A 26,915-nucleotide genomic window follows, 5' to 3' on the forward strand; every position below is an offset into this window, starting at 1 on the left:
AACTCTGTGGGAGAAGGACTTTATTCACTTCACTCACAGGCTGAGGTTTTCATGGCAAAGGAAAGAATAACTGGGACACAGCGAGCTTAGGATCTAATTACCTAGGGACTCTCTTGACTTACTAGTAGGCTTTATCATCTTGCTACATTATATTATTAATTATACATTCTATTTAACTAATATACATATGCTTATATATTATACTTACATATACTTATATTGTGTATTAGTAATTAATTGTCACTATATAAATATTTCATCACTAGCGATATATGTATGTATATACACACATAGATGTTTTCATTAGTCTCAGACACCAAATTACTTGTGGGATAAAATATCTGGGCTTTATCTGTTAACACCTGTTATCATTATGACCACAGTCCTGATACTGGGTGACGTTCCTGGGACCACACCTCTCAGAGATGCTGAATCACTGCAGAGGCATTTCACCTCTGTAACTGTGCCCAATGTCCTTCTTACCTGCCACTAGGGAAAGTGATCAAGTTGATTATGTTTTAAGTGAAAAAAGTTGAAACTGCCAGTCAAGATGATGGTGTAGGTAAACATGGTCTGCCTCCTTGCACAACCACATCATAATTACAACTAAACTATAGAACAACCATCATTCAGAATCATCAGAAATCAAACTGAATGGAAGTCCTACAACTACGGAATTAAAGAAGAAAACACCCTGAGACTGGGAGGAGGGGAAGGGTCAGAGATGTGGAACAGGCTGGTTCCACACCCATGTGTAATGGATAAAAATCAGGAGGGGTATCTCAGGAATGAAGGGTCCCAGCCCAACTCAAAGCCCCCTCCAGCCCAGGCTTCTAGTGCCAGGAGGACCAGTCCCCATAACTTCTGGTTGTAAAAACCAGTGGGGATTGAGTCTGTCTGAGACAAAAACTGCTGGAATCTCAGGCAGTTACTCTTAAAGAGCCCATACACAGACTTACTCAGACTCACTCCCTCTGAGCTCTAGCACAGAAGCAGCAGATTGAAAGGCAACAGGGACATATTAGGAAGAAATGAATTGGCTGGCATCAGGGCAAGAGCTGGAGGAACAAAAGTGCTGGCAGAGGTCACTTCCTTTTATGAGCCCTCTCCTGACCACAGCCACAGAGCCAGCAGGTAGGTGCCATACCTAAGACTCCATCAACCTGGCTCACACTGTTTCCCCGACTTTGGTGATTTCCTGAGGTCCTGCCCCACCCAACTTTCAGACCCATTCAAGCTGTTTCCAGTGGCTTTTCCATGCAAATGACTTGTCTTGGCCCTTGCTTCAGATTTTCCTAAACTCTCTCAAATAAGCAGTATCTGGCTTCAGTGAGCCCAATACCTCTCTCTAAGTTGCCTCAGGCCCAGTACTAGCAGCATCCCACCTTGGTTCACAGCTTGACCTTGCATAGTCACCTCTGAGTCTAGCACAAGTAGCAGCCATCTGCAGATCACTTTGTAGCTTATGCTGTGTGACCCTGGACAGAATACATTCAGTGGCTTTCCATGGACATGCCAACAGCAATAAAATCTCAACTACAACAGGAAGGTGTACATAGCCCACATGGTGGGTGCATCTTGAATACCCAGCTTGGATAATAGGGGAGGGCTGTGCCACTGGACCCTACAAGACACTTCCTATATGAGGTCACTCTACCAAGTCTGGGAGATGTAGCAGCTCTATCTAATACAAAGATACAAACATAGGAAGGCTGCTAAAATGAGGAGACAATGAAACAAGGCCCAAATGAAAGAACAGAACAAAACTCAAAAAAAGAACTAAACAAAATGAAGACAAGAAATTTACTAGGTACAGAGTTCAAATCATGGGTTATGATACTCAATGAACTAAGTGAGAATTGAAGCCAAGAATCAAATCAGTAATTTGGAATATAAGGAAGCAAAAAAAAAAAAAATGTAAACATAACAGCAAGGAGAAAAAAAAGAATAAAAAAATGAGGATAGTGTAAGAAGCCTCTGGGACAACTTTAAGCATACCAACATTTGCATCATGGGGGTGCCAGAAGGAGAAGAGAAACAGCAAGAAACTGGAAACTTATTTGAAAAAATAATGACAGAAAACTTCCCTAACTTGGTGAAGGAAATAAGCATACAAGTCTAGGAAATATACAGAAAGTCCCAAACAAGATGGATGCAAAGAGGCCTGCACCAAGACACATTATAATTAGTATGCCAAAAGTTAAAGACAAGGAGAAAATCTTAAAGCACCAAGAGAAAAGCAGTTAGTTACCTTCAAGGGAATCCCCATAAGACTGTCAGCTGATTTCTCAAAAGAAACTTTGCAGGCTAGAAAGGATTGGAAAGAAATATTCAAAGTCATGAAAAGAAAGGACCTATAACCAAGATGACTCTACCCAGCAAAGCTATCATTTAGAATTGAAGGACAGATAAAGAGCTTCCCAAACAAGAAAAAGCTAGAGTTTGTCCTCACCAAACCAGTAGTATATGAAATGTCAAAGAGACTTATGTAAGAAAAAGAAGATCAAAAATATGAACAATAAAATGGCAATAAATACATGTCTATCAACAACTGAATCTAAAAAACTAAATAAACAAACAAGCAGAACAGAAACAGAATCATAGATACAGAGAACATTTTGGTGGTTGCCAGATGTAAGGGGGTCAGGGGAATGGGCAAAAAGGTGAAGGAATTAAGAAGTACATATTGGTAGTCACAGAACAGTCATGGGGATGTAAAGTACAGCACAGGGAATAGAGTAGCCAAAGAACATACATGCGTGACCCGTGGACGTGGACATCAGTGTGGGTATTGCATGAGGGAGTGGAGAAGGGCTGGGTGGACAGTGGAAAAGGCAGAAAAATTAGGACAACTGTAATAGTATAAGCAATAAAATATAATTTAAAAAGTCAAAATTAAAAAGTTGATATAAAATTATTTAGCTTTAGGATAATCATCACAATGTAAGACTTAAAAAATATATAGTAGGTTGATGATACATCCTCAAAGTATCTAAACTTAAACAATAAATTGATGATAATCTATATAGAATTTTATGATCTACAGCTACTGCTTAAAAATAGATATTTCTTCAGAGACTGTTGCAAAATATGGTAGTAAACATTGATGAATGGTAGATGCCAAGCTGAAAAACAAATGGTCCTTTATTCGTGGCCTGTCACTGTCCTCTCACAATGCAGCCACTCAGATCTCAAGACTTCCCTTGGGTCCTCTCATCAAACCCTTTCTCATGCTTTCAGCAGCCTCAGCTTCTTAACACCAAGCATCCCCAGTAGGTTTAACCCCTTTGGGTTGGCTCCTTGTCTTTTCTGCACATCTCCTCCTTCTCTACTCAGAGCCTTTCAAACAACATCTCTGTTAACCTGGGTTAAAATAGTGGCCCTTCTATTGCAATCATCCCATAGCCTGCATTCTGCTCTGTTTTTATATCAGTTGCATTAGGATATGTGGTGGTTCTAATACCAAGTAATAGAACACACGCGCAACACATAGTAAGCTCTATCGGCAAAACCCATTTTAAATGGAATTTTATGGATGGCTTCTGATGAAAGGTTTTTCAGTTGTGCCATTATTTTGATCCTTGGCTGAACAATATTAGCCAATGTGTCAAGAAAAGGAAGGGTTGTGTGAGGGAAGAGCCCCAGAGAATATCAGTGAAGGACAATAATTCAACAAATCCACCCAGTTCCATTTTCCTTCAAAATAAACATGAAAAAACAATGATGGAAATCCGGATCAAAACAGTCCTTGTGCCAACTCTTCCTGGGTTCAGAAGAGCCACTTACTTTCCTCTTTACAGCAAGTTTTGAAGCCAAAAGAAGTTCCATGAGTATCCCAGATATATTGAATTAGTGAACTGGGAAGAGTTGTGTAAGACTGGGAATAGATGTCATTTGTTTTATAACTATATAGGATCATGAACTTTCCCAGTTCTCATTAGTTATAAAAAAATTTAAAGGGTTTCATGTTTATAAATTAAATGAATACACCTTTGAAAATCCATTTGTTTTCCTTGAGTTTTGGTGGAGACTGTGGCAGAGAGCAGAAGCATACCTGCTAGTCTGGATCAGATGAATGGCCCCGCTGCCGCCACTCAGGGTGTCTGTCCACAGTCAATGCAGCATCATGCAGTGGGACAAACACTAAACAGGGAATCATGGAACCTGCACTCTGGTCAACATCAGGTTTTTAACTATAAAGAAGAAGTCTGATCTAGACTGTCTCTGAGGCCCATTCCAACCATAACATTCTGTGGGGTCACAAAACATTTATCGAGTACCCACTGTACATGCAAAGCCCAAAGTTAGGCTGATGACAAAAAAAAATGATCTATAGGACATAATTCCAACTTTTGACAAACTAACATTCTAGTAAAAAAAAATGAGGCATATACATGAATATTCAAAATAAGACAAAGCAAGAATACTTTGGAAATTATCAAATGAGTGCCATAGTCAAACTCTTGGAATCTATAGCAGAGTAATATTCTTTTGGCCAGAAGAGTTGAGAAACACTTTTCTGAAGAGGTGAGATTTAAGTGAGTCCATACATAATGAGGAGACTTTTAATAGGTAACAAAGAGTTTCCTCTCTTAGGCATTCAAGGCAGGGAGTAAGGCTCTGTCAGAGACAAGAGGTGGGGAAGTGCCAAGCATCCTGGGGCAACGGGTTGACCTCTGACCCAATCACTAAGCTACTCTGGGGCAATGGTTCTCTAACTTGAGCATACATCAGAATCACCTGGAGGGCTTGCTTAAACACAGAGCAATGGGCTCTACCTCCAGTGTCTGATTTAGCAGGTCTGGGTGGGGCCCAGGAATCTGTACTTCTATATAAGTCCCCAGGTGGTACTGACCTGATGGTCCTGGGACCCCACTTTGAGAATCACTTTTCTAAGGATTAGAGGGAAGGGAGAAGCTCACATCAAAATCTGTATTCAACTGTGGGCTTAGTAAATCCTACTTTAGAAAGCTGACCTTACTAAACTTTGGATGGCAATCATAATTACCTAGAATTTCTTTATCTGTAAATATTTGCAACAAAACTTGCTAAAAGAAGATGGAAAGAGGGAAAGGAAACTCATATTTTTTGATACTTCCTGTTTGCCAAGTGCTTTCCAGAATTTCCTCATTTAATTCCTAGCTCGTTCCCACCAGGTAAATATTATAATCCACATTTTACAGATGAAGAAACTGGGGTGCAAAGGCTTCAAATGTCTTACCCAAAGTCAAGGGACAGGGCAGGGATCTATGAAGGCCAGAACACTCTTGCACTCTAGTGTTAAGAAGTTAGAATAGAGTCCTGACCTTCCTTGAGCACTCTTCAAAGGAGGGCAATAATAAGACCAATATAATTTCTGTCTAAAATCACGTCTAGAAATATCTGACCAGAGTCATTCATATTGAATGCTGCAGGAGGTACAAGGGAAGTAGAGCAGACCATATTACTGTTATCTACAAATTTTGGAGAAACTGCCTTCTAAACTACCCATAAGCCTCACAAGAATGCTCCATTTCAAAGAAATACCTTTGTGTTATCAGTTCAAATATCAAGTCATTCAGCCAGTCAGCCAGCCAGCCAGCCAGCCAGCCAGCCAGACAGTGGACAAGTCTCAGCTCAGAAATCTGAGCTGGTCAGCAAAAGCACTGCTTCTCCTTATTTGGATACATAACAACCTCAAAAACAGCCAGTTTGGGAGTCATGCATACCCTGAGGCCTGGTTGGCAAGCTTCTCACCAGCCCTGCCTTCCCATGCTGTGTCCATCAGCCAATCACTGTTTCCACACAGGTTCCATACTGCCAGGAGCCTCCTCCTCAGAGACAAGATCTGCTTCCCTGCATCCTAATGACAAACTGCCAGGAGATTGAGCATTCCTGAAGTGGAGGAGCTCATGAGAAAAGAGAGAGCTACTGGTTCAGTGACTCTATGTAAATAAGTCTCACTCCATGTGACAAAATGCCCACATTCAGCACAGGGGCAGCCAATGTCTAGTCTCTCCCCCCAAACACTGCCCCTGACAGGAAAGAATCCTCTGTCACACAAGAGGTGACGCATGAGAAGAAAATGCTTGGAACCTGTGAAGCACCTCTGAAAGTTCGTGATCAGCAGCAACAACTTTCAAATCCCTGCAAAGAGAAACAAGCTCCAGGCTGACTCCAAAGTAGTTCATCTTCCTCCACTGTCCGACCCAACCTCCAGCCTTCTTTCTTCTTTATATTATCCTTTCTTTTACTTTTCTCCCCCTCTTTGACAAGCAAGATTGGGGCAAAATTTCGCCCAGAGGGGACAGGATATATGCGGTCAATAAACAGACAAAAGAACTTTCTTAAAATTAGGGCAGGGAGACAATGGCTTGATGCCAATGACTCTCAGCTCTCAAGTTCTCCTTCAATGTACTGAAGTCTACAAAGTAGTTTCCAATTTTTAAAAAGGGTTTGATCATCCTCTTCCATCAGTACACCTCCCCACCTTGTGCCCAAGGAAGGCAGTAGGGTGTGGTGGGATAAGCACCAGATGACGAACGAAAGGCGTGGGTTCTCCTGCTGAGGATCTCCTGGCTGTGCTCTCCTGGCCGTGACTGTGGTCCTGCCACTGAACTTTTCTGAGGCTCTGGTTCAGGCGCTAAGTTGGTTTAGGGATATCTTCTATACTTACTCTCCTGGTGCTGTGGATATCACATAAGCTAAATTATTCTTATATGACTTTATATGCGGAAAAGTGTGATTGACATGTTATTAAAATCACCACCAAACATTTATGGGCTCACTCAATGAACTTTGAGTGAGAGCAAAACAAACAGAATGGACAATATCCACTTTAATTTATACTCACAGGAGGATGAAGAGAACGACACATTATTTTTTTGAGATATAAGAGCTCATGAAAGAATGAAGATTCTGAATATAGCCTATGTAAGAACAGCACACTGTATTATATTCCAAAGTATCATTCTTGAGAAAAAAGTCCAATTATATGTCATAGACTCACATTCAGGAAGGTGCTTTTACTCATCCTCATTCCCAAATGAATTGACCATAGTGAACCTAAATCAGGTTAGATAAAAGACTCCTTGTTCACTTTATACTGGTATGATAAGTACGTTCAAATATCAATTATTTATAAAAATTATGAGATAAATAATTATCCACATTTCCTTCCTCTCCCAGCGTATCATCCAGAAGAGCCTCTCTTCAGGAACAAAAAGAGAATCTGTGTCATCATTTACCCGTGGATAAAAGTTTTGATCTTTTGATCGGCTCTGGTCAGGTGGCTCACTTGGTTGAAGCATCATCCCATACACCAAAAAGTTGTGGGCTCGCTCGCGTTCTCTCTCTCTCTCTCTCCCCCACTCCCTCCCTCCCTTTCTTTCTAGTATCAATAATCACATCCTCAGGTGAAGAAAAATAAACAAATATTAAAAATTTTTGGTTGGTGAGGAGAAACCAAACCAATTAGCTAAACACAAGTTTTTGAATGCCCTCAGAATTACAACTATATTGTTCATTCTGGTCCTGTCTCATATTTGTATCAAAACCATTGATCTGTGTGCTTTAGCTCTTGGTAGAAAAACATTTACCTGTAATATAGCTAAAAAATATTTTTGGGTTTTTTGGGGGGTATGGGTATGTAGTATAGTGATTTAATGGAAATGTAGAAATGTTTTGTTATTGAACATATATGCTAAGACAGCTTTGCATATTTATTCACTGTATCTACTATGAAATATAAAAATATGTTGGTAGTTTTTGTATTAACATGTATTATGTATATGAGTACAATTCTGTAGATCAAAATTCTCTGTCAAAATTAAAAATATCAAAATACCACATCTGACTCATTGTTATACTCTAGTCACAAAGAAATACTGAATAGAAACTTATTAGCATTTCACTAAATTTCTTCAGATCATTGTTACAAATAATAAAAATACAGACACATTTTAGAAAAACATATTTCAGTCTTAAAATGGTCAGATTAACATAATTACAGCCTTAGGTTGCCAATAGTGGCACGTTTCTCATTTTCATGAGAATACAGAGGTTCTCCCAGATCTCAAGCTAATAGGCTCCTTGGTCTAAATATATACAGTAAAATCTGCAGCAAATTTTTGAAGCATTAAGATCTGAACCCTGGAGACATCTAGTGAGTAATTTGCGCTGCAGTGGAGCAGATTTGTTTTGTTTTGTTTTGTTTTGCAGTGACACAGCTGCTTGGAAATATATTTTTAGATTTGCTTTTAAAGCAAGCAAAAATGGCATCCACTTTGTGGATATGCATCTAGAATGTTCCCTCAGTCCCTTCAATAAGGGGTCAACCACCTACAGAATGTTCTATTCAGTTGCCTTCCTCCTTGGACGTGAGGAAAAAAAAAACAACCCCAAAACAACAGCACTAGACACTCATCTTAGACAAAGCCCTCAGAGCCTGACTGGGATGCCTCACCCTTCAGAGGCATGTTTCAGAAAAAACCACGCGCTGGAGTTTAAGCCCTGTAGATTGGGTCTGGTATTTCCGAGTCACCTTATCGTTGACATTGTTATGATTTCTTATTGTTGTTTGGGTTTTCCTCTGGCAGCTCTTCCTACTATGTCAAGAGAAAATGAAAAGAGATAGATAGGTTCGAAGAGTTAAATCAGAACAAGGGTAAGCATGACCGTTGATTTCACAGGAAAAGAAGAAAATAAAAAGAAAGAAATCAAGTACTTGAGTCAATCAACCGAGTGAAACACATTTCCTGTACTCCAGAAATATGGAGTGTGTTAGTGCTTCCTGAACAATAAGAACAGTCCCCTGGCTTAAATGACATGCTGCGTATTCACACCTTCCACCAGGAGAGGCCTTATGTAAATAAATCTGCACAAAAAATGATTGAGCAAACAGCTCCTCTTTTGTGCCAAATAATGAGATGCCAAAGGTCTTGAGAACTCTTAAACAAGAATTCGATTTGATGCTATCATTTAAAAATGGTTCATTTTTCCAACCATTTATGATCTCTAATGATGTTTTTCTCTGCCCCCTCCATGAACACCCCCTAGTTGGGCTTTATCATAAGCCTTGGTTTCTACCCTTCACTCAGTAACATGATACTGCCACCATTTCTGCCATACTAAATGTACTATTATGCTTTTCTTTAAGTCAATTTTAAATGGACTTTTTTACTTAGTTGTGATAAAGCAATAATGTTCATTAACTTTCAAGTTCTTGGTACTACTTATCTTTCTAATACTCATTAAAACATTATCTAATTATAAAAAATTTAAAAACCTGTTTCTATATTGCCAATTAAAATCACTGACTGCAAGTGAAAAACAGTTTTGAATGTAGTTTGAATAGAAAAACATTAAAGTTTCAGATAGAGTTATTGTAGGACTCATTTGCCTTAGCAAAGAGGCTGACTTTTGAAAATAACACTATAACACCATATAACTCTTTTAAGCCAATATTGTTTTACTCAAAGTATCTCATAATTTGAAGCAGCTGCTGTTTTTCAGTTGACTTGATGGCTTATTCTCCTTTAATAAAATATTGAATAATATAAATCTGTTTAGTTCAAATGGGGGACATCTGTAATAGTGTCAACAATAAAAAGTTTTTGTAAATAAAAAATAAAGTATAAAAAAAACAAAACCCAATCCATTTATTTTTGGTCCAAACCCATGCATTTCTAATTAGTGAGCTCTGGCCACACAACAGTGTTGTGCTGCCATTGGACGGTACGTGAACCCTGGCTACGCTACACTCAACTACAACAGTGGATGGCTGAGAACTCGCATGCACAACGTTTGCCTAAATAATCAAGAAACAAACCTCGAAACAGTGAGAAGAAAAACAGGGGAGCTCTGGAAATGGACAAAGGGCTGGTGTGAAGGGCCAGTGGGCCTGGGCCCCAGCCCTGTATTTGGCATTTGCTTATTTTGTGGTCTTAACGAAGTCACACCAATCATGTGAGGCCTCTTGAGTTGCTATTGACAGGGGGAAGGGTTATAAGAGATGATGCACAAGACCTTTCCACCTCTAAAAACCTGGTTCCAAATAAGCCAGGCCTGTTTCTTGAGGGAACATCAATGACATTGGTCAGGTACATTTCCTAGTCACAAATCTACAGGAGCCAGCTCCAGACCCTCAGGAGTGGACGGAGTCACTTGTGCAATTCACGTGCCAGCAAAGGGATCACCAACCCCATGGGAAAGGGCAGGGCTTACCATGAGGCAACATGTGTCTTAAAAATGCTTTTTTCCTCTGCAAAAAATGAATGCATGTTTTCACCCAAATGTACATAAAAGTGACACATGCTCACCAGAGGAACATTAGAAGCAGCATGAGGAAAAGAATGGTTACCCAGAAGCCCTCTGCAGGGCAGGATCTTGAGCCTGAGGGAGCCTGTGCTGATATCGTTGGAAACAAACTCCTCCAGTTCAAGTTGCCCTGAGGGGGACTCACAGAGGAGACTACAACAAAACCCTAGGGAGAAAGCGCAGGTAGGCAGCAAGGGGTACAACCTGAAAATACCAGGATATGTGATCCCAGGCAAAGGCAGTTTCTGCTGACATTTATATTTGTAAGAGCCAAGAAAAGGGATGTGGTTTGGATATCAAAAAGCTGAGGGCATGGCATAAACCTTTCCTGGACTTTCTAGCAAGGCACAGAGCTTTTAGGAGTTCACCCCAGTAGCTGCCGAAGGAGGAGGAAGGTCCTGTTCCAGTCAACTTTCAATTGTTGGTTGTTTCGCCGGCCCCAGATCTTATGCAGAAATGGGGTTGCAAGAAAGTTGCTTTGATTCAGAAGCCCAAGTGCAGCACTGTGACCAGCAGCCTCATCCTCTCTGGATGCTGTTGGCAGTCATTACTTTGCATCACAAATCACCGGGAGATTTTTGCGGCTAAGTGGATGTCTCAGTCTTCAGGAGGGGGCGAGGAAAGCAACAGCCCCTGCTTCTGAGATGGCTTGGCTAGCTGTCCTGACTCCAGAACCCTCCACCTTCAGTGTTCTTTAGCATTCTTCCTGCCTGCCTTTTACAAGCCTGAAAGGACAGCAGGCAGGCACATGTAGGCAGTCCCCACTCAAAGGCACTTTCTTACTTGCAAATCAAGCCCTGCCCTGTCCCATGACAAGATTTCATGAGTATCATAGCACATGAAGCAAAGAAGGTGCTAAGGAAGAAAGAGTCCTTTATCTATAGGGCTTTTTGCTGTCCCCACACTATCTGATGTTCACTGCTTTCATTTCACCATGGGTAAGTTGTAATTAGATCCCTGAATAACAACCAGTCTGATAGTAGGTTTTGGATGCTACAGATCTAAAAAATCCAAAATTGTACAAAATAATTTATCTTGAAGACAAATAAGCATTATTTATTTATTGATAATTATTGCTTTCAAGATGATTTATCTCAATCTGACTCCAGACTTAGAGCTCTTAGCTCCTGGTAAGGTTGTGCATTGTAGGACCTTGAAACAATGATTGTAGAGACAGTCAGCCTGGGTTTGAATGACAACTTTGCTACTTACTAGTGTGTGATCTTGTAAATAATCTCTCAGCCTTGGTTTCCCAGTCTTAAGATGGGTATGACAGTACCTATGCAATAGGGTTATTATGATGACTAAATGAAAGAATATATATTATTTAGACCACATTGGAAAACAACTTATCATGTATATTAACTCATCTATAAATTGAGATAAAGAAATTCACAGTTATGAGTAAGCAGATCCATGAACACATGTACCTTTAAAAGGAAACATTGATTTGGTACAACATTGTTTTTATTAAATTATTTTAAAAGAAATAAATACAAAATATTGTGACTGAACTAGTACATGAGTAAGACAGAATAGTTATTCTCAAATACATGCAATTTCTGCCAAAGACTTTTTCAGGCAATCATTAAACCTGGTAGAAAAGAGATATATGTTATGTAAAACTGTAGAAGTCTTTCAATGTTATCTTACAGCTTAAAATGATAGCCTGAATAACAACCAGTCTATTTTTATTTTAGAATTTAAAGTATGTTTAGTAAGAAAAGAAGAGAAATTCTCCCTTAAATGTTAAAGGACACACACTAACGCCCCCACATCTACACCACACCTTCACATTGTCTGCGTTTGCCCCTGAAACTAAATGCAAGTGAGCATCTTTGTGAAAACACTGAAAACTGTCACAAAACACAGAAATCAATGAGATCTGTACTAACAAATAATGTTGACAATTTAAATCCTTTTCTACATTATAAAGTTAAACAGAAAATAGATCATAAGATTTATAGACTGAAGACAGCCCAATGAAATTTAAATGGATTTTAAAAAAAGACTAATGCCAATAACAAAGAAGTGTGCTTCTGAACAATTGAAATAAAAACCTAAAATTTTAATTCCTTATTGAATCAACTTCAATACAGCAAACCTGACTCAATTCAAGTAAATGTGCCACAGCATGACAAAAAAAAAATTGAAAATTTATATTTTGTTATAAAGGCACAGTTCTTACCTTACATCTTCCACAAACATTTCTCTTCTAGAAGAAACTTCCTAGACTTTCAGAGACCTTGAAACCACCCATCTCTCAAAAGCTTCCAGCTCTGTTTGTCTTTATGGTGACTGAATGCAAGGCTTGAGGGCTTTTTTTTTTTTCTTCCAGAAGGAAGCTTTTAGTCAAAATATGTGGTTTAAAGGAGCAGTATCCACCCTTGTTAAAACTATTTCACGGACGTTCAGAGGTTTTGTTTCTACTCTATGAAAGTTAAATCTGAGTAGGAAGGCATTTTTCCTGTCCCGGAAACCAGCATAACTAAAACCAATGCTGAGCTAACGAGAAATGTTTCTTCCATGTGTTCTGTCTGGCAGAAACTGCAAGCCATATCAAGGAAACACGTGATGTTTATAAATACAATATGGCTCATATTGTCATAACCTCTCAATGGCAAAAAGGGAAAATAAGTGCAAGGAAAAGCAAGCAGCCACACAGCAGGAAAGATGAGATTTGTATCACTTGGAAGCTGCCTATCAGATGTGCATATATTACCCCTTCTTGCTTCTTAAAAATCAAGTATGACTAGAGCAGCAAGGGAGAAATATCTACCTTGTCCTGGATCACCACCACATCTAAATGTGTTTTCCTAGGTAGTTATCTCGGTAAGAGTAATTCGTTACCATTCTAATAAAAACATCTTTTTCTCTGTCAGAAAGACACAGCATAAAAGGGACATAATCACACCCATCATGCATAAGTGAGTTCTGTAGTGTTAAATCAAGCCTATAACAGAATGAAAGCAAGGATTTCACATAGCCTGGAACTGATGTGAATATTATAGATGTCTGTATCATTATTGATTATTGACTTTCTAATCCTCTATTGGAATGTAAGATTTGTGAGGCCAGTTACCATACTTGGTGACTATTATAGTTGACTCCTGAACAAAGCAGGAGTTAATGGCTCTGACTTTGCACAGTCAAAATAACTTTTGACTCCCCCAAAACTTCACTACTAATAGCCTACTATTGACTAGAAGCCTTATTGATAATATAAATGTTGTTAACACATATTATGTATGTTATAGGTATCATATACTATATTCTTACAATAAAGGTAGAGAACAAAATGTTATTAAGAAAGGTACAAATTTGATATAGTCCCACTCATTTATTTTTGCTTTTAGTGCCCTTGCCTTTGAGGTCAAATTCAAAAAGTGTTCTCTGAGACTAAGGTCCACAAGTTTGGTACCTATGTTTTCTTCTATGAAGTTTATTGTTTCAAATCTTTTATTTAGGTCTTTGATCCATTTTGAGTTAATTTTTGTATATGGTGACAAATAGCACCATAAACTAAGGGACTAGTTTGATTCCTTTGCCTGTAGCTTTCCAATTTTCCTAGCACCACTTATTAAAGAGGCTTTCTTTTCTCCATTGAATGCTTTTGGCTCTTTTGTACAATAGAATGCTACTCAGCCATGAGAAAAGGTGAAATACTACCATTTGTGACAACATGAATGGATCTTGAGAATATCATGCTAAGTGAAATAAGTCAGATTGAAAATGTCAAGAACCATACAATTTCACTTACATGTGGGACATAAAACTAAAACAAATGAATGAACAAGAGAGACAAAGGGAAAGGAAGGTGGGTGGGGGAGGTAGCAAAAGGTAAGGCAGGTCAAATACATGGTGCTGGAAAGAGTTTTGACTTTGGGTGGTAAACACATGCAGTATACAGTGATGTATTATATAATTATACACTTGAACCCTATATCATTTTATTAACCAATGCCACTCTAATAAATTTAATTAAAAAAATTTTAAAAAGTCAGCAAGAAGAAAAAATACATTATTAGTGCTGCACTATAAATGAAAAAAATTCTGCATTTAAGTGGACACACACAGTTCAAAACCATGTTGTTCAAGGGTCAACTATATATCTTCAGAATCTTTCACAAAAGCCTGAACCAGTGAGGTGGTTCAACAATGCATGGTGGTTGGGTGAGTGAAGCAGTGAAACTTTACAATAAAGGAGTCAGATTAACTGTTCTAAAATAATCACTCCTAATTTATAAGTTTGGAGGTATTTAAAATACTGACTGCCCTGCCAATTCAATCTAGAAGCAAGATTTGCCCTACTGAGTTATAAATACAGTGAAACAAGATCTGTCCTTTTTAATTTGCTATCTGGAGATTTGTTTCCTTTCTACTACAGGGGAACTTAACTCCTGGAAATAAAATGCAGATATGTGTGCACGTCTGACAATCACTTAATTTAATCTAACAAATCTGTTATTCTCATCTTGAACTTTAGGGCTACTCACTGCTATAAAATTATATTGATAGGAAATTTTGTTAGGCTAGACAGCCATTCTTATTTCTCATTTTGGTCAGGAACTACTTCTGGGGTAAACTAGCAAATATGTTGTAAACCTCAGACATTTCCATTTATAAATTATTGTACTGATCTTGGTAGAGAAGGCATTAACCGGAAATTTGTGAAAGGAAAGTGCTGAAGTGAGCTCCCTTTTCATCCAGACACTTAGTGAGAATTTTCTGAAGGCAGTGCATGGTCCAAGGGAAACACGAGGGCTTTCCCCTGGGAAGTGTAGAGCTTAGGAAAGAATTTAAGACGTGTACATCGATAACTACAGGGTAGGCAGGAAAAGGGGAGTGTGCTATGAGACTGTGTAGACACCTGAAGTTATGTGGAAGTCAGAGAAGAAACAGTGGTGACTGAGGTTTGGAGGAAAGTGGAGTAAGAGGAGGATAGATGATGACAGTGGCTTTTTTGAGTTAGGTCTTCAAAAATGGCTGACTCATAGACACTGATGATGAAGACGGGAATGTGGAGAAGGACAGTAGTGACCACTTGCATGATTAAGAAGGTCAGTTCTGGAGCTGACTTGCCTAGCTCTGAATCCAGCCCCACTCTGACAAAAGCTGTGTGACTATGAGCAAGTTCCTTAACCTCCCTGGTCCTCAACTTCCATATCTGAAACAGGGGGATAATAAGAGTTCCTTTCACATAGGCGTTATTTTAAAAATCAAATGGGCAAAATGCTCAGTTTTCAAAATGCTCGGCATGGCACCTGGTCCAGAGTAAGCATATCGTGAATGTTAGTTGTTAATACTACTGCCATCGTGGGACATAATGTGCCTTCACTCACATAATACTGGGTTGAGTCAAGGAGGGCCTTGAATGAATGAGAGTTTTCTGAAACTTCCATTTCTTTGGGATTCTTTTTTCTTCCATTTCTATAGGATTATTTTATTCACTCCTGCCCTCCCCATGTCCCAAACACTTCTCAACTAGAACACTACCTACCCTATACATGGAAAAAAAAAAAGCTATATTATGTTGCAAAGTGAGCACAAGCTTCTTGTCTTTTTCTTTGAGTTTCTCCCCCACCTCTTTTTTTTTTGTGGGATATCTTTTTAACCTTGCCAGAAGAGAACAGAATGAAACAAAGTCAAATATAAAAAGATGCCACAATAGAATTATGAAGTGAAAAAAATATTTTAAAAGGATATTTTATGTGTTTTAAAATCTTATGAGGAGCATCACATCAAAATTTGCAAAACTTGTATGAAAATATCAAGAAAAAAGACTGTGAACTGAATCCAAAGAGTCAGAGAGAACGGGCTCTGATCCAACATCTGACATTTACCAGTTGTGGGGGCCTGGAAGAGATGTCATTGCCTCAGCTGTAGCATCTGTAAAATGGAGTCAGAATACCCACTTGCGGGGTTGTTGCCCAATTTAAATAATACGTAAAGTATTTAACACACTGCCTACCATAGAGACACAAAAAAGTCTATTATCTTAAATCCAGAAAAACAATGGTATGGAATATTACTTGTATCTTGACTGATTCCACAAAAATTTAATAGAGTTTATATAAATTATTACAATTTTGCCAAAAAAAAAGGCAAAGTGGAACATATGACAAAAAGAACATGAGGAGGAAAATTAAAAAGAGAAGCCAGGAACAAAGCCAACACACAAAATACACACTGCAGAATGCCTGTGTGCTTGCTGTGGGTGGGCCCCAAATTTAATTCTAAGCTTTGGAGTAGCAATACAAAGAGGGAAAATGATCACTTACAAGATTCAGAGTGTCCACATGACAAAAATAAACCAGGAGAAGCACGACTATTTCTGGTGATGAGAACAGGGAGATATTTTTACAGTGGCTTCTCATTAATGACAGAAAATGAATAATACAGCATTTGTAGCGCTATCATTACAGCACTCAATGCGCTGTGTTTAACAAGTGTTTACACTCACCATGTGTAAGACACTGCAACTGGCTTTGGGAGGGATACAAAGACGAACATGAGAATGTTTGTGCCTTTGGAGAACTTACAGTCTTAGAAGTGAGATGAACATGCATTTGAATGATTATAACACCAAAAGAATGTGCAAAATGCCCCCCAAAAAGAAAGACTATTTCGGGCAGACCATTAGGGAAACTGCATTCCTTGATTTGGCTTCTAAAAGCACATTTACTTTTTTACATTTTATTATGGAAATTTTCTTTAAAAAAAGATTTTATTTATTTACTTTTAGAGAGAGGGGGAGGGAGGGAGAAAGAGAGGGAGAGAAACATGAACATGCGATTGCCTCTCACACAGCCCTTACTGGGGCCCTAACCTGCAACCCAAGTATGTGCCTCAATAGGGAATTGAACCAGCAACCCTTTGGTTCAAAGGCCAGCACTCAATCCACTAAGCCACAACAGCCAGGGCATTATTATGGAAATTTCAACCATAAAAAGTAGAAAAAATAACATAACAGACTACCATCATTTAGCTTTGACATTTGACAATTTTGTTTCAGTATTTTCATTCTTTTGGTTTGCTCGCTGGAATATTTTAAGGCAAATTCAATTAATTGTGCCATTTGACCTGTAAATACTTCAGTATGCCTCATTTTTAAAAACACAGCCACCAAGCCATCATTATACCCAACAAAATTAACAGTGAACCCTTAACATCATCTGATTCCCAACACATGTTCAAATTTCCCAAACACTTTCAAACATGTCTTTTCCAGTTGGTTTGTTTCAATCAGGATTCAAACCTGATATGCACATGGAAGTTGGCTGTCACAACACAGAAGAGACCAAGGAATACAGTAGTTTATTGATGCCAGCAATTTGTTGATGTAATTGGGCAATTGTCCCGTAGTAAGTTAGATGGGTGGGATTTGAAAGGCAGATAAGTGAGGTGGGGGAGATCATTATACACTTGGAGTAAGAACTGCGAGGCAGCTTTGCTGGGTTTTGGGGGTGGGGATGATACTGACCGTTGGTGCTAGTCTCTGCAGAACAGGAAGCTGGGCTTAGGGAGATGACTTGGGAAGCAGTTGTTAGACTGGACTATGAAGAGTTAGGGAGACTGGTTAAAGGCTGTTGCATAACTGACTAGAAAAATAATGAACACTGTTAAGTATAGTAGTACAGCAGTGTTACTAACAGCCTAGAATCTGGAGCCCAGCTGCCCAGGTTCAAACCTCAGCCCTGCCATGCTCTAGCTGTGTGGCCTTAAGCACATTTCTTAACATACCTAAGCAACTGTTTCCTAAGTTAAAAATATGAGGGTTCATACCAATACCTGCCTCAAAATGTTGTCTTGAAGATTAAATGAATTTACCCAGAAAAAGTGATTAGTAAATGCTCAAAAAAGTCAGCTGCTGTAAGAGTGGCAGTGCAGGCACAGGCAGAGGGTCAATGTAAGAGGCTTTGCACAGCAGGGTGGCCCTGCTGACTGGCGGGGTGCGCTGAGAAACAGGAGCTAGGCAACTGAAAGCTCATAGATAACTCAACTTTTTAAATCTCTTTCCCTACCCCTCAAAACACACACACCTGTGTACACACACACCAACACTCACAAAATAGAAAAACAGGAGGAAGATGGCTTGGAAGAAAAAACAGATTAGGATTTTTTTTCTTCCACAGGATACGCTAGAAATATTGGAAGACTATCCATGTAGAGATAACCAGTTGGAAGTTGAACATCTGCATCTTGAACTCTTAAGAAATGGCAGAGCTAGAGATATAGTTTCAGGGATCATCCACATTGACATAGTGGCTAACCAGTAGAAATATAAAAATCACAAATAAAAAGGAGCAGATAAAAGTGAGCAAATTAAAAATACACATATACACGAACTAGTGAAGAAATCTGCCTGAACACAATGAAGACAATAGAGGGCAAGAGGAAAAAGAAAAGTTAGTGAATGAATGAAAGATGCTGAGGTGTGTTTGAATGTAGGCAGGAATGTAGAAATGGCAGTGTAACGGAAGCCAAAGTTTCTAGGGAGACTATCCATCGGTGCCAAAGGCAGAGCTCAAATAGAAGAGGTCTGGGAGGCAGCAGCTGAATAGGCTATTACCAGTAATTTAAGATGCAGGGCCAATTCTGGGGATTGTTTTCTAAATGTAAATCTGGAAACTCTCTACATACAAGTAACAACTAAAGACATGCAAGAGGGAAAGAAGTGAATGATGGGAGTAGAGAATGTTGGGAAGTAATCTCAAAGTTCATGAGAAGGTGAAAAAGCCTGAAAACTGTGAAAAGCCACTGGTTTTGGGGGACAGGAAGTCACTGGTGGTACCTTTGGAGAGCCAAGGAATGGCATGGCTCATCTGTGAGTGGTATAATACATTTGTGAACTGCAGACCTGTGAGTACACACATAATTTTTTGGCAAAAGGGCCTGTTTCGCATGGTGAGTACAGTACCATGGGAACTGAATGATCAAAGCTACTATCTAATATAACAAAGCAGAAGCCAGACGATGGGAAAAACAAGGACACCGGTATGCTCAGTTCCAGCAGAGAACCACAAGCCTCATTAAATAGACTAACCTCGAAAATGCTCAGTTAGATGCTAAAGAAAAACTAGACCTGTTTTTCTCACCAAGCATATATTCCATGAGTGCTCACACCCTCAGAGTTAATATGTTAGCCTAATGTGATTCTTGGGTAACACCGCTACCATCATAGCTCTGCTCTGGAGAAGTGACTATATTAGATCCAGAGTCCTAACACCTTTTGTTTCACAGGCAAGACATTCAATGCATTGTGTAAGGAAAGTTTCAGAGGCCACTGCACACTTCTGGCATTGTTCTTATTGCGTCTCTGCATGGTGCCACCAATGTTTTTCATGATACATGTATGTACTGGTAATGAATGGGTGGCTGGAAGTCTGTCTCAGGCAGCCTCTGGAGGCCGGTGAGGGAAGGTCAATGACATCAGACACAGGGCTGCATAACCAATGCATGTGAGCAGTAACCACATTCCTCCACAGCCACGGGCACATTGCAGACACACGGGAGGATGGAGTCCCTTCAACCCACCGTGCAGCTCAGTTTAGTCTACAATAATTCATCCTTGCTCTGTTCTCTATTTCTGTTCTTCACCACAAGCAATGGGGCTATGCAGCTGCACTCCAGACAAAGCGTCTTTTCCTTTAATAGAAAGGCAGCCATGTTCATCAGGAAGGAGAGAGAATTCCAATCACTAGAGCCAAAAGGTGAGGCTGAAGGAATTCCATCTTTTAATTTTTGGAATCTGTGATGAGGCCAAGTTACAAACTGCAGACACCATCACATCTACTTGGTTTTTAAACTGTGCTCTAGCTCTCATTTCTAAGTTGTCTTCTGTGACACCAAAAAGCTCTTCAGTGGGTTGGATGGTGAACATTTGCTGTCTCCTCACCTGGGGACAACCACTGATTTTCTCCCACAAAAAAATTGCTGTATAAAGTAGGCTGTGAGCAACTCAGAAAGTGACTGCTAGGGTCTCGTCTAAAAGTAAAAACACAACAACTTCACTGAAACCCACAGCAAAAGTTCTGAATTCTAATAGGCTTGGTTCATATGGTTAATATTTCATTCTCTCCGTGGTCACCGCTGGCCCCATATGTAGGTATGACATCTGCTTAAGAGTTAAAACAGGTGTGTCTTCCCCAGCCATAAACAAGGTTTTCAGAGGCAATTGTGGAACCCCTGTGTGGGCTCTACATAACAAAAACAGATTCTGAGCACCATGAAACTCCAGTTCAAAGGCTAGGCTTATCAAACACAAAGACTTCCAAGGGAGCAAAGATTCTTAAGAACATCACCAAGAAAGAGAATAACGAAGTAATCAAAGGCAAAAGCAAAGGATTCTGTAATATTCAGTCCATGCTTCCTGATTAGCATGACCTGACCTGTCTTCACATGGTGCTGGTTTACATTTTGAGTGTAACTGGCTATAAATAAATCTCAAAATCCTAGATTGTATGAAGTGGCCACACAGCCTTCACTTCAAATCACACATCATTTCTGACATAAAAAAAGCAGAGGCTGAGTCATAAGAGGCCTTTTCCTCCAGAAGTGTAGACTCTGATCCCACAATGTCAGCACTCATATTCCAGGCCAGAATTACAGAGAAATTCTTCCAGCACTTTCTGTTGGACCTCTTGGCCTCTTGGTCCTAAACTCACATACCCTGTGTGGTAAACAGAACAACGATGTCTACATCCTAAACCCTGGAACCTGTGACTACAGGGGGGAGGGGGATTAAGGTTGCTAATCAGCTGACTTTAAAATAGGGCGATTGTCCGGGAGTACCAGGTAGTTGTCCTTAACAGTGGAAGAGGAAGGGTTGGAGATGTGACGATGGTAGCAAAGCCAGAGAGAGGCCATTTGGCTGGGTTTGACAAAGGAGGAAGAGGGCTGCAAGCTGAGGACTGCACACAACCCCTAAAAGCTGAGAAAAAATTGAAATACTCCCCACAGCTCCCAGAAAGGAAAGCCAGCATCCTGCTGATGACCCCTTGATTTCCATCCATCCATATTGGATGTCAGGCCTATGGAACTATAACATCTGTGTCGTTTTAAGCCACTAAACGCGTGCTAATTCCTACAGCAGCAATAGAAAGCTAACACACGCTGCTGGGCAGTGAAGGTGGCTTCATCTCGGGCTCTCTACTCCAACTCCAGGCCAGGCAGCACTTGCATTTCTTTGCCAATAAAACCAATTTACTTACTTATTCTAGTTAAACTCCAGCATCCAGCCAAGTGCTAATCCTCAAGAAAGATGACATAAAATAGCACAGCATTTCCTAAATTTGAGTGTGGGGGTGGGGAGGAGGGAGAATGTACGATTGGAGAGGTTAATGTTTCTTTTTTCTCCCATTTTTCCTGCACGGGGATGTAGTGCTATTGTTAGAAACACAATCCCTTTCTAGTGGACCTGCATTAATGTGGTTTTAAAATCTGCCTTTTCAGTTTTTCTGCTCTTTTTTCTCCAATACATCTCTGTGTGCTTTCAGTGTCTGGATAATCTGAGATGTTCTAAGTCAAGAGAATTTTAGCTCCCAAATCATGCGGATTTTTGTACTATATTATGTCCAAAACATGGTTCAGATATGATTTGATATTTAATACAGTACAATAGTAAACGGTCCTGAATGAGAAGGCGGATAATTTAATTAGAGTGCTAGGACTTGGAATAGCTGATATAAGAAGATTAATAGATTTTACATGCAATTATTTATGGTTTTTTCATTGTTGTTTGTATGATAGTTTTGAATTGGGGAAAAACATAGCAAGAGATTCTCTGAGTAAGTTAACGTGATATGGACCAAGAACCCTTTTATGGAAAGATTTTTCTGTATCTCCTTGGAATGAGGACATAACTAAACTCCATGCTTAGGGGTGAATGAGGATGTGTGAGGCCCAATTTCAATTCCTTTGTTGTATTTGACCAGAAAAGTCTTTCTCTACCAAGAAACAAATGAGTCATCAGATGAGATGACTGGGGAGAATAACCAAAACCTGGTGGTGGGATGTGACTACATCAGGAGCACACAGAAGAAGAGATGGTTTGACTCACCAAAAAAAATTAAAAATAGAACAGGAACACTTACCCTCATGTCTCCGTTCACAGTTTTGGGCATGTGATTGAACGCATGTGCAGGATCCTTGTTGTACACTTTGAGGAGCGATCTGTCCTGAATGTTCCTGGAACCAGAAACATCATTAACTATGATAGACAAAAGGAGCCCAACTTCAGACATTTCCTTTGTCCTCCCATAAGAATCAGGGAAAAGCAGCAGCAGACAATCCAGCTGTTGTCTGTCCACAAGCAACCAGATAAAAGTTCTTTTACCATACAATAGGCAAAAATAAATAAGGATAAGAAAAGTGACCTGAACTTTCCTCTCCCTTTTTTTTGGTTCCTCTGGAAAGTATAATTTTTTTCTGTGTAGTTCTCCACCCATAGATATCAGGTGGCATGAACTTTCTTTCAAGACTGTGAGCAAGGAAAGGTAACACTTTAAGAAACAATAAAGCTCCAGCATCTACAATATGTTCAAAAAGAGTTGGTTAATATTTAAATATTTAATTGCTTACTTTACCCAAACACCTGGTTTTCTGCTTATCTCATAAGCACACACAAATGAAAAATGCTTTTCTCCCTTCAAGCAGTTTTAGCAAGAGAAAGAACATCTATTTGCAGTCCAGGAAAAAAAAATAAAAGGATCCCAAAGATCAAAACTAGTTTCTTTACAATGTGTTTTTTTTCTTCCACAGTGGATTTTAAAAATACTTTTCTACATACAAGTTGACTTCATGGATATGCAGCATATTTAGAAGAAATAACAGCAGATAAATCCTTCTACCACTCTGTCTCTCCTTCTGAACCCAGCATTTAAAGCTGGGAAATCAATCATACTGCAGCAAAGAACAGAAGTCCCACATCTTTTTCAATTCCTACCTTAAAATTATTTAAGAGCATATGAGTGTCTACGAAGTCCGAATTCCCTCCATATTCAGATTTCATCAGCAGAAGGGCCACCCAAGGCACTTTCAGCCTCGTCTGCACTGTGATTCCTTCTAATGCCAGAGCAGTGAGCTCAGGGAAACATGTGCAGGAAGACACATTCCTTTCCTCCAGGTGCAGCCACACGTTTTGAGGGCTGATTGCAATCTCTGGGATTACTGGGTTATGTTTCTGAGAATTCTTGGACTAGACTTGCTTCCCTCCTTTAAATATCCGTCAGTAATTGCTTTGAAGCAATGACTAGCCCTAGCTTGCACGATTGCTCCAGGTTTCAAGTAGCTCATTAGAAGTCAGCTTAGGGGGAAGTGTGCAGTCCTTGTTATGAGAAGGGCTAGGTAGGTTACTATGAAGGGGGTGGTTCACAGAAGTAAGAATGTGGGGATTCACTAAAGGAACTCACCCTGTGGCTTTGGGGAAAAGTTATAGCAGTGATGTGAAGAGACTGAAGACCATATTTGAGCCACAAAAAAAAACTTGGTGTGATTCTAAAGGTATTTAAAATACATGAAGTTGGTTTGGGATTAATTTAGAAACATGTTTATCCAAGATGAACCAACGGTATAGGCTCAGATTGCATTTACCATGGCAACATTTACAACACAGCATTTCAACCTGAGCTCTCCGTAGCATTTCCCTAAGGAAAACATGGAGAACCCAACACAATGATGAAATAGCCAAACATTTAACAAGTTTTACTCTCACTTCAAAAATACTGAAGGATGTAAAATAAAATTTGTCTCTGAGTTTAGATTAAAGCCATTGTCTTCAGTTAAAATCCACATGATACATTTTAGGGGTGGGGAGGAAGGTTCTATATAATGGTGATGGTGAAAATTTACTTGGCCATTCAAATAAGATATAGTTGAGGCATTTTGTGCATAAAAGAAATAGAGTAATTCTTTGGAAGGGACATACATGAGATTATCAAATATAAACATTATATTCACTACCAAGTACAAACATTTTCTCCACTTAAATTTTTAGATCCATTATTATAAGTAAGTTAAAACACTAAAAAATAAAATTCTAGACAAATTTATAAATCAATGCCTTCCCAATTAAACATTTTAAACGTGATTTTTTAAAAATCAGGCTATCAATACTACAAGGATCAACAAGATCATCTTTTTTTGCAAACATAAACATATTAACTGAAAACTATCAATGTTGAAAGAGACCACTTCTCTCAAGCACTGCTATGGTCTAGTTTATCAATCAAATTTGCTTGAAAAAAGATTATCTTAATTTGAAAGTCTTGGGGACCTTTTCCTCTTTGTTTTCCCTCCCATTTGTCTTTCTGACTATCTAATGACACTCCCTCAGATGCATAGAGGAGGTATTAGTAATACCCTGAGGCTTGGGAAAGGCCCTAGAATATTGTGCGGCATGGAAATGTAAAATTCCTTGCTCAGGCAGTGGGGTCCAATTGTTCATAATGACTTCATCAGCCTTGAGCTCCGTAAGCAAAAGTGGCTTTGCCTAGAGTTTCATGCTTATGTATCATTACTGTATCCCTCAATTCCTTTAACTGCAAAATGTGGAGATTCAAGATGATTGTTGTAAAATGCTCTATCCATGTAAAAACTCTACATGGGATTCTAGTACTGCAAACATGCTCTTTAAACATCACATGATTACTTTGTGTTTAAGTTTATGTTTTGTAAATCCTCATTCCCTTTTTTGGTGACAATATGATTAATAATTTATTCAAGAAACAAACATACAGTTTCTGATATCCATGAATATTTAAACACATTTTTAAAAAGCAGGAAGGTTGTGCGACAGCTGCAGCACCCTCTACCTTAGGGCACGTGTCAAGCTTTGAAAGCCCTGCATTACTCATCCACCTTGGCACATGCCGTAATGTGTCTTTTGTGATCATTGTGAGATATTTATCAGTTTTCATTTATTATGCAATAAAGGCATATTTTTAAAAGTGGTTTCCCCTAATTCCATAATGAAGAGACAGGCCAGCCTGCTATTCCCACAGGGCAAGGACCCAGAAAGCCAAGTTGTGGCCTAGGTGAGCTGAGGAGGGAGCATACTGAGGGAATAAAAAATTCTTGACCAAGAATGTGGACAGTCAGGTTTGTAGTCAGGTGTGGTAGTGAACTGTCTGTATGATTCTAAACAAGCCCATTATTTTTTATGGATCTGAGTGTCTGGTACCATAAAATGAAAAGGCTGGATTAGTCACTAAATAACTTTTTAATTTCTAAAATGTTTAGGGGCTATATTAGCACCTGCTCATTGGTGCTGATTTAAATCCTGTATCTCAGGCTGCTTGGCTGAGACAGATCAGATGGGTCCCTCCTACTCTATACACAACACCACTACAGTGGAGAAGGATGCTTTTACTTCCGGGCCACCTGCAGTAGCAGGAGTCCATTTTGCCTCACTTTAGAGAACATTCTACTGGGGGGTGCTGGAGAAAGCCCACCTAGAAAGTCAGATCCTTTGGTAAAGGCTGACTATTAACAAACAAATAGAAAGAGAGAATACTTCTCAGCCTCTTTTCCTGTGGACAGTGACGGAGTGCGCCGCTGGTATTCCAACTTGCTCCTGTAAAGAATGACTCAGTGCGGTCATTACCTTAGATGTCTACAGGCTCTGTCCCTGAGGGACAGGGCACTTGAGAAGACGTTGGGAAAGTTCCAGTCATAAGTAGTGCCTTCAACCCATGATCTCGATCAAGTCTCTCTACCTGGGTCTTAATTTCCCTAACTCTTAAATAACCACTGGATTGGGTCCCTTCCTAAGTTCTCTTCCAATGTAACATGTAAAGATCTATGTGGGAGAAGTCTGCCCTCATCTTTCTTGACTTTGTAAACCACACCTTGTAAGTAAATCATAGAAAAGCAGTTAGTGAATTCACATTTGGGTGAGATAAGCCTGACAGGGTAAGAGCAATGCTTTCTTCCCTGGGACATGAAGACTTTAGGACTCGACACAACTCATAGCAATGCTAAATGCAGTATAGTGGACACACACACACACACACACACACACACACACACAGTGTACCTGCTTACCTTACATCATTTAATTCATAATACACATTTCTGCTTTCATCTTTGATATAAATGGCGACACTGGGCGACTCCAGCATTTTCATGGTGAGCTGCTGTGGAAAGGCACTTACGAAGAGAGCCCGGATCGTGTCTGCACTTGTGATTTCATTCGGCATCCTGAGCTGCTTGGTTTCATCTCCATACTGCAGATAGAGAACCCCTGCATGCAAAATGAATGCAGGGATCAGTCACAGACCAAGACTCACAGCACAGCTAAGCCATTCTGTCTGACCACATGCCGGAATGTTCTGGGCAAGCTTGAGAGCATGTAACAAGAAATACATGTTTGGAATTTTCAAGAAATGCATTTTCAGGTTATCTCAAAAGTACCTATTTTTATTCTTTGGAGTCTAAGCAGGTTTTTAAAAAGCTAATTTTCAACTTCTTTGAAACCAAAAGAACAAAAAGCTAACCTCTGGTAGCCTAAAGCAAAGTCAATACTAATTCCCTTGAAAAGTACATTTAGGAATTTAATCATGTAGAGTGATTTTTTCCCCATGTCTTTCACTAACTAAAAGCACATTCACTACAGACAT

General features: G+C 39.4%; 1 protein-coding gene across 18 annotated transcripts in view; it reads right to left on the reverse strand.

The window, feature by feature from the left end:
* Positions 1–26,915, reverse strand: part of KIAA1217 (KIAA1217 ortholog) — a 486,478-nt gene that overhangs the window by 78,378 nt on the left and 381,185 nt on the right. For 17 of the 18 annotated variants that reach the window (XR_006787887.1, XM_045858214.1, XM_045858223.1 and 14 more), the window contains 2 exons: positions 26,341–26,539; positions 22,392–22,485 (listed from right to left, as the gene is read on the reverse strand). Coding sequence is in view for 16 of the 18 variants with exons in the window: in XM_045858214.1 (XP_045714170.1) it covers positions 22,392–22,485; positions 26,341–26,539 (293 nt within the window). In the remaining 2 variants the exon portion in view is untranslated. Of the gene's footprint in view, positions 1–12,484; positions 12,721–22,391; positions 22,486–26,340; positions 26,540–26,915 lie in introns of those variants that run through there. The other variant, XM_045858219.1, reaches the window with a different exon arrangement.

Source organism: Phyllostomus hastatus, unplaced genomic scaffold, assembly GCF_019186645.2.
Source record: "Phyllostomus hastatus isolate PE091 unplaced genomic scaffold, TTU_PhHast_1.1 phas_scaffold_1674, whole genome shotgun sequence".
NCBI lineage: Eukaryota > Metazoa > Chordata > Mammalia > Chiroptera > Phyllostomidae > Phyllostomus > Phyllostomus hastatus.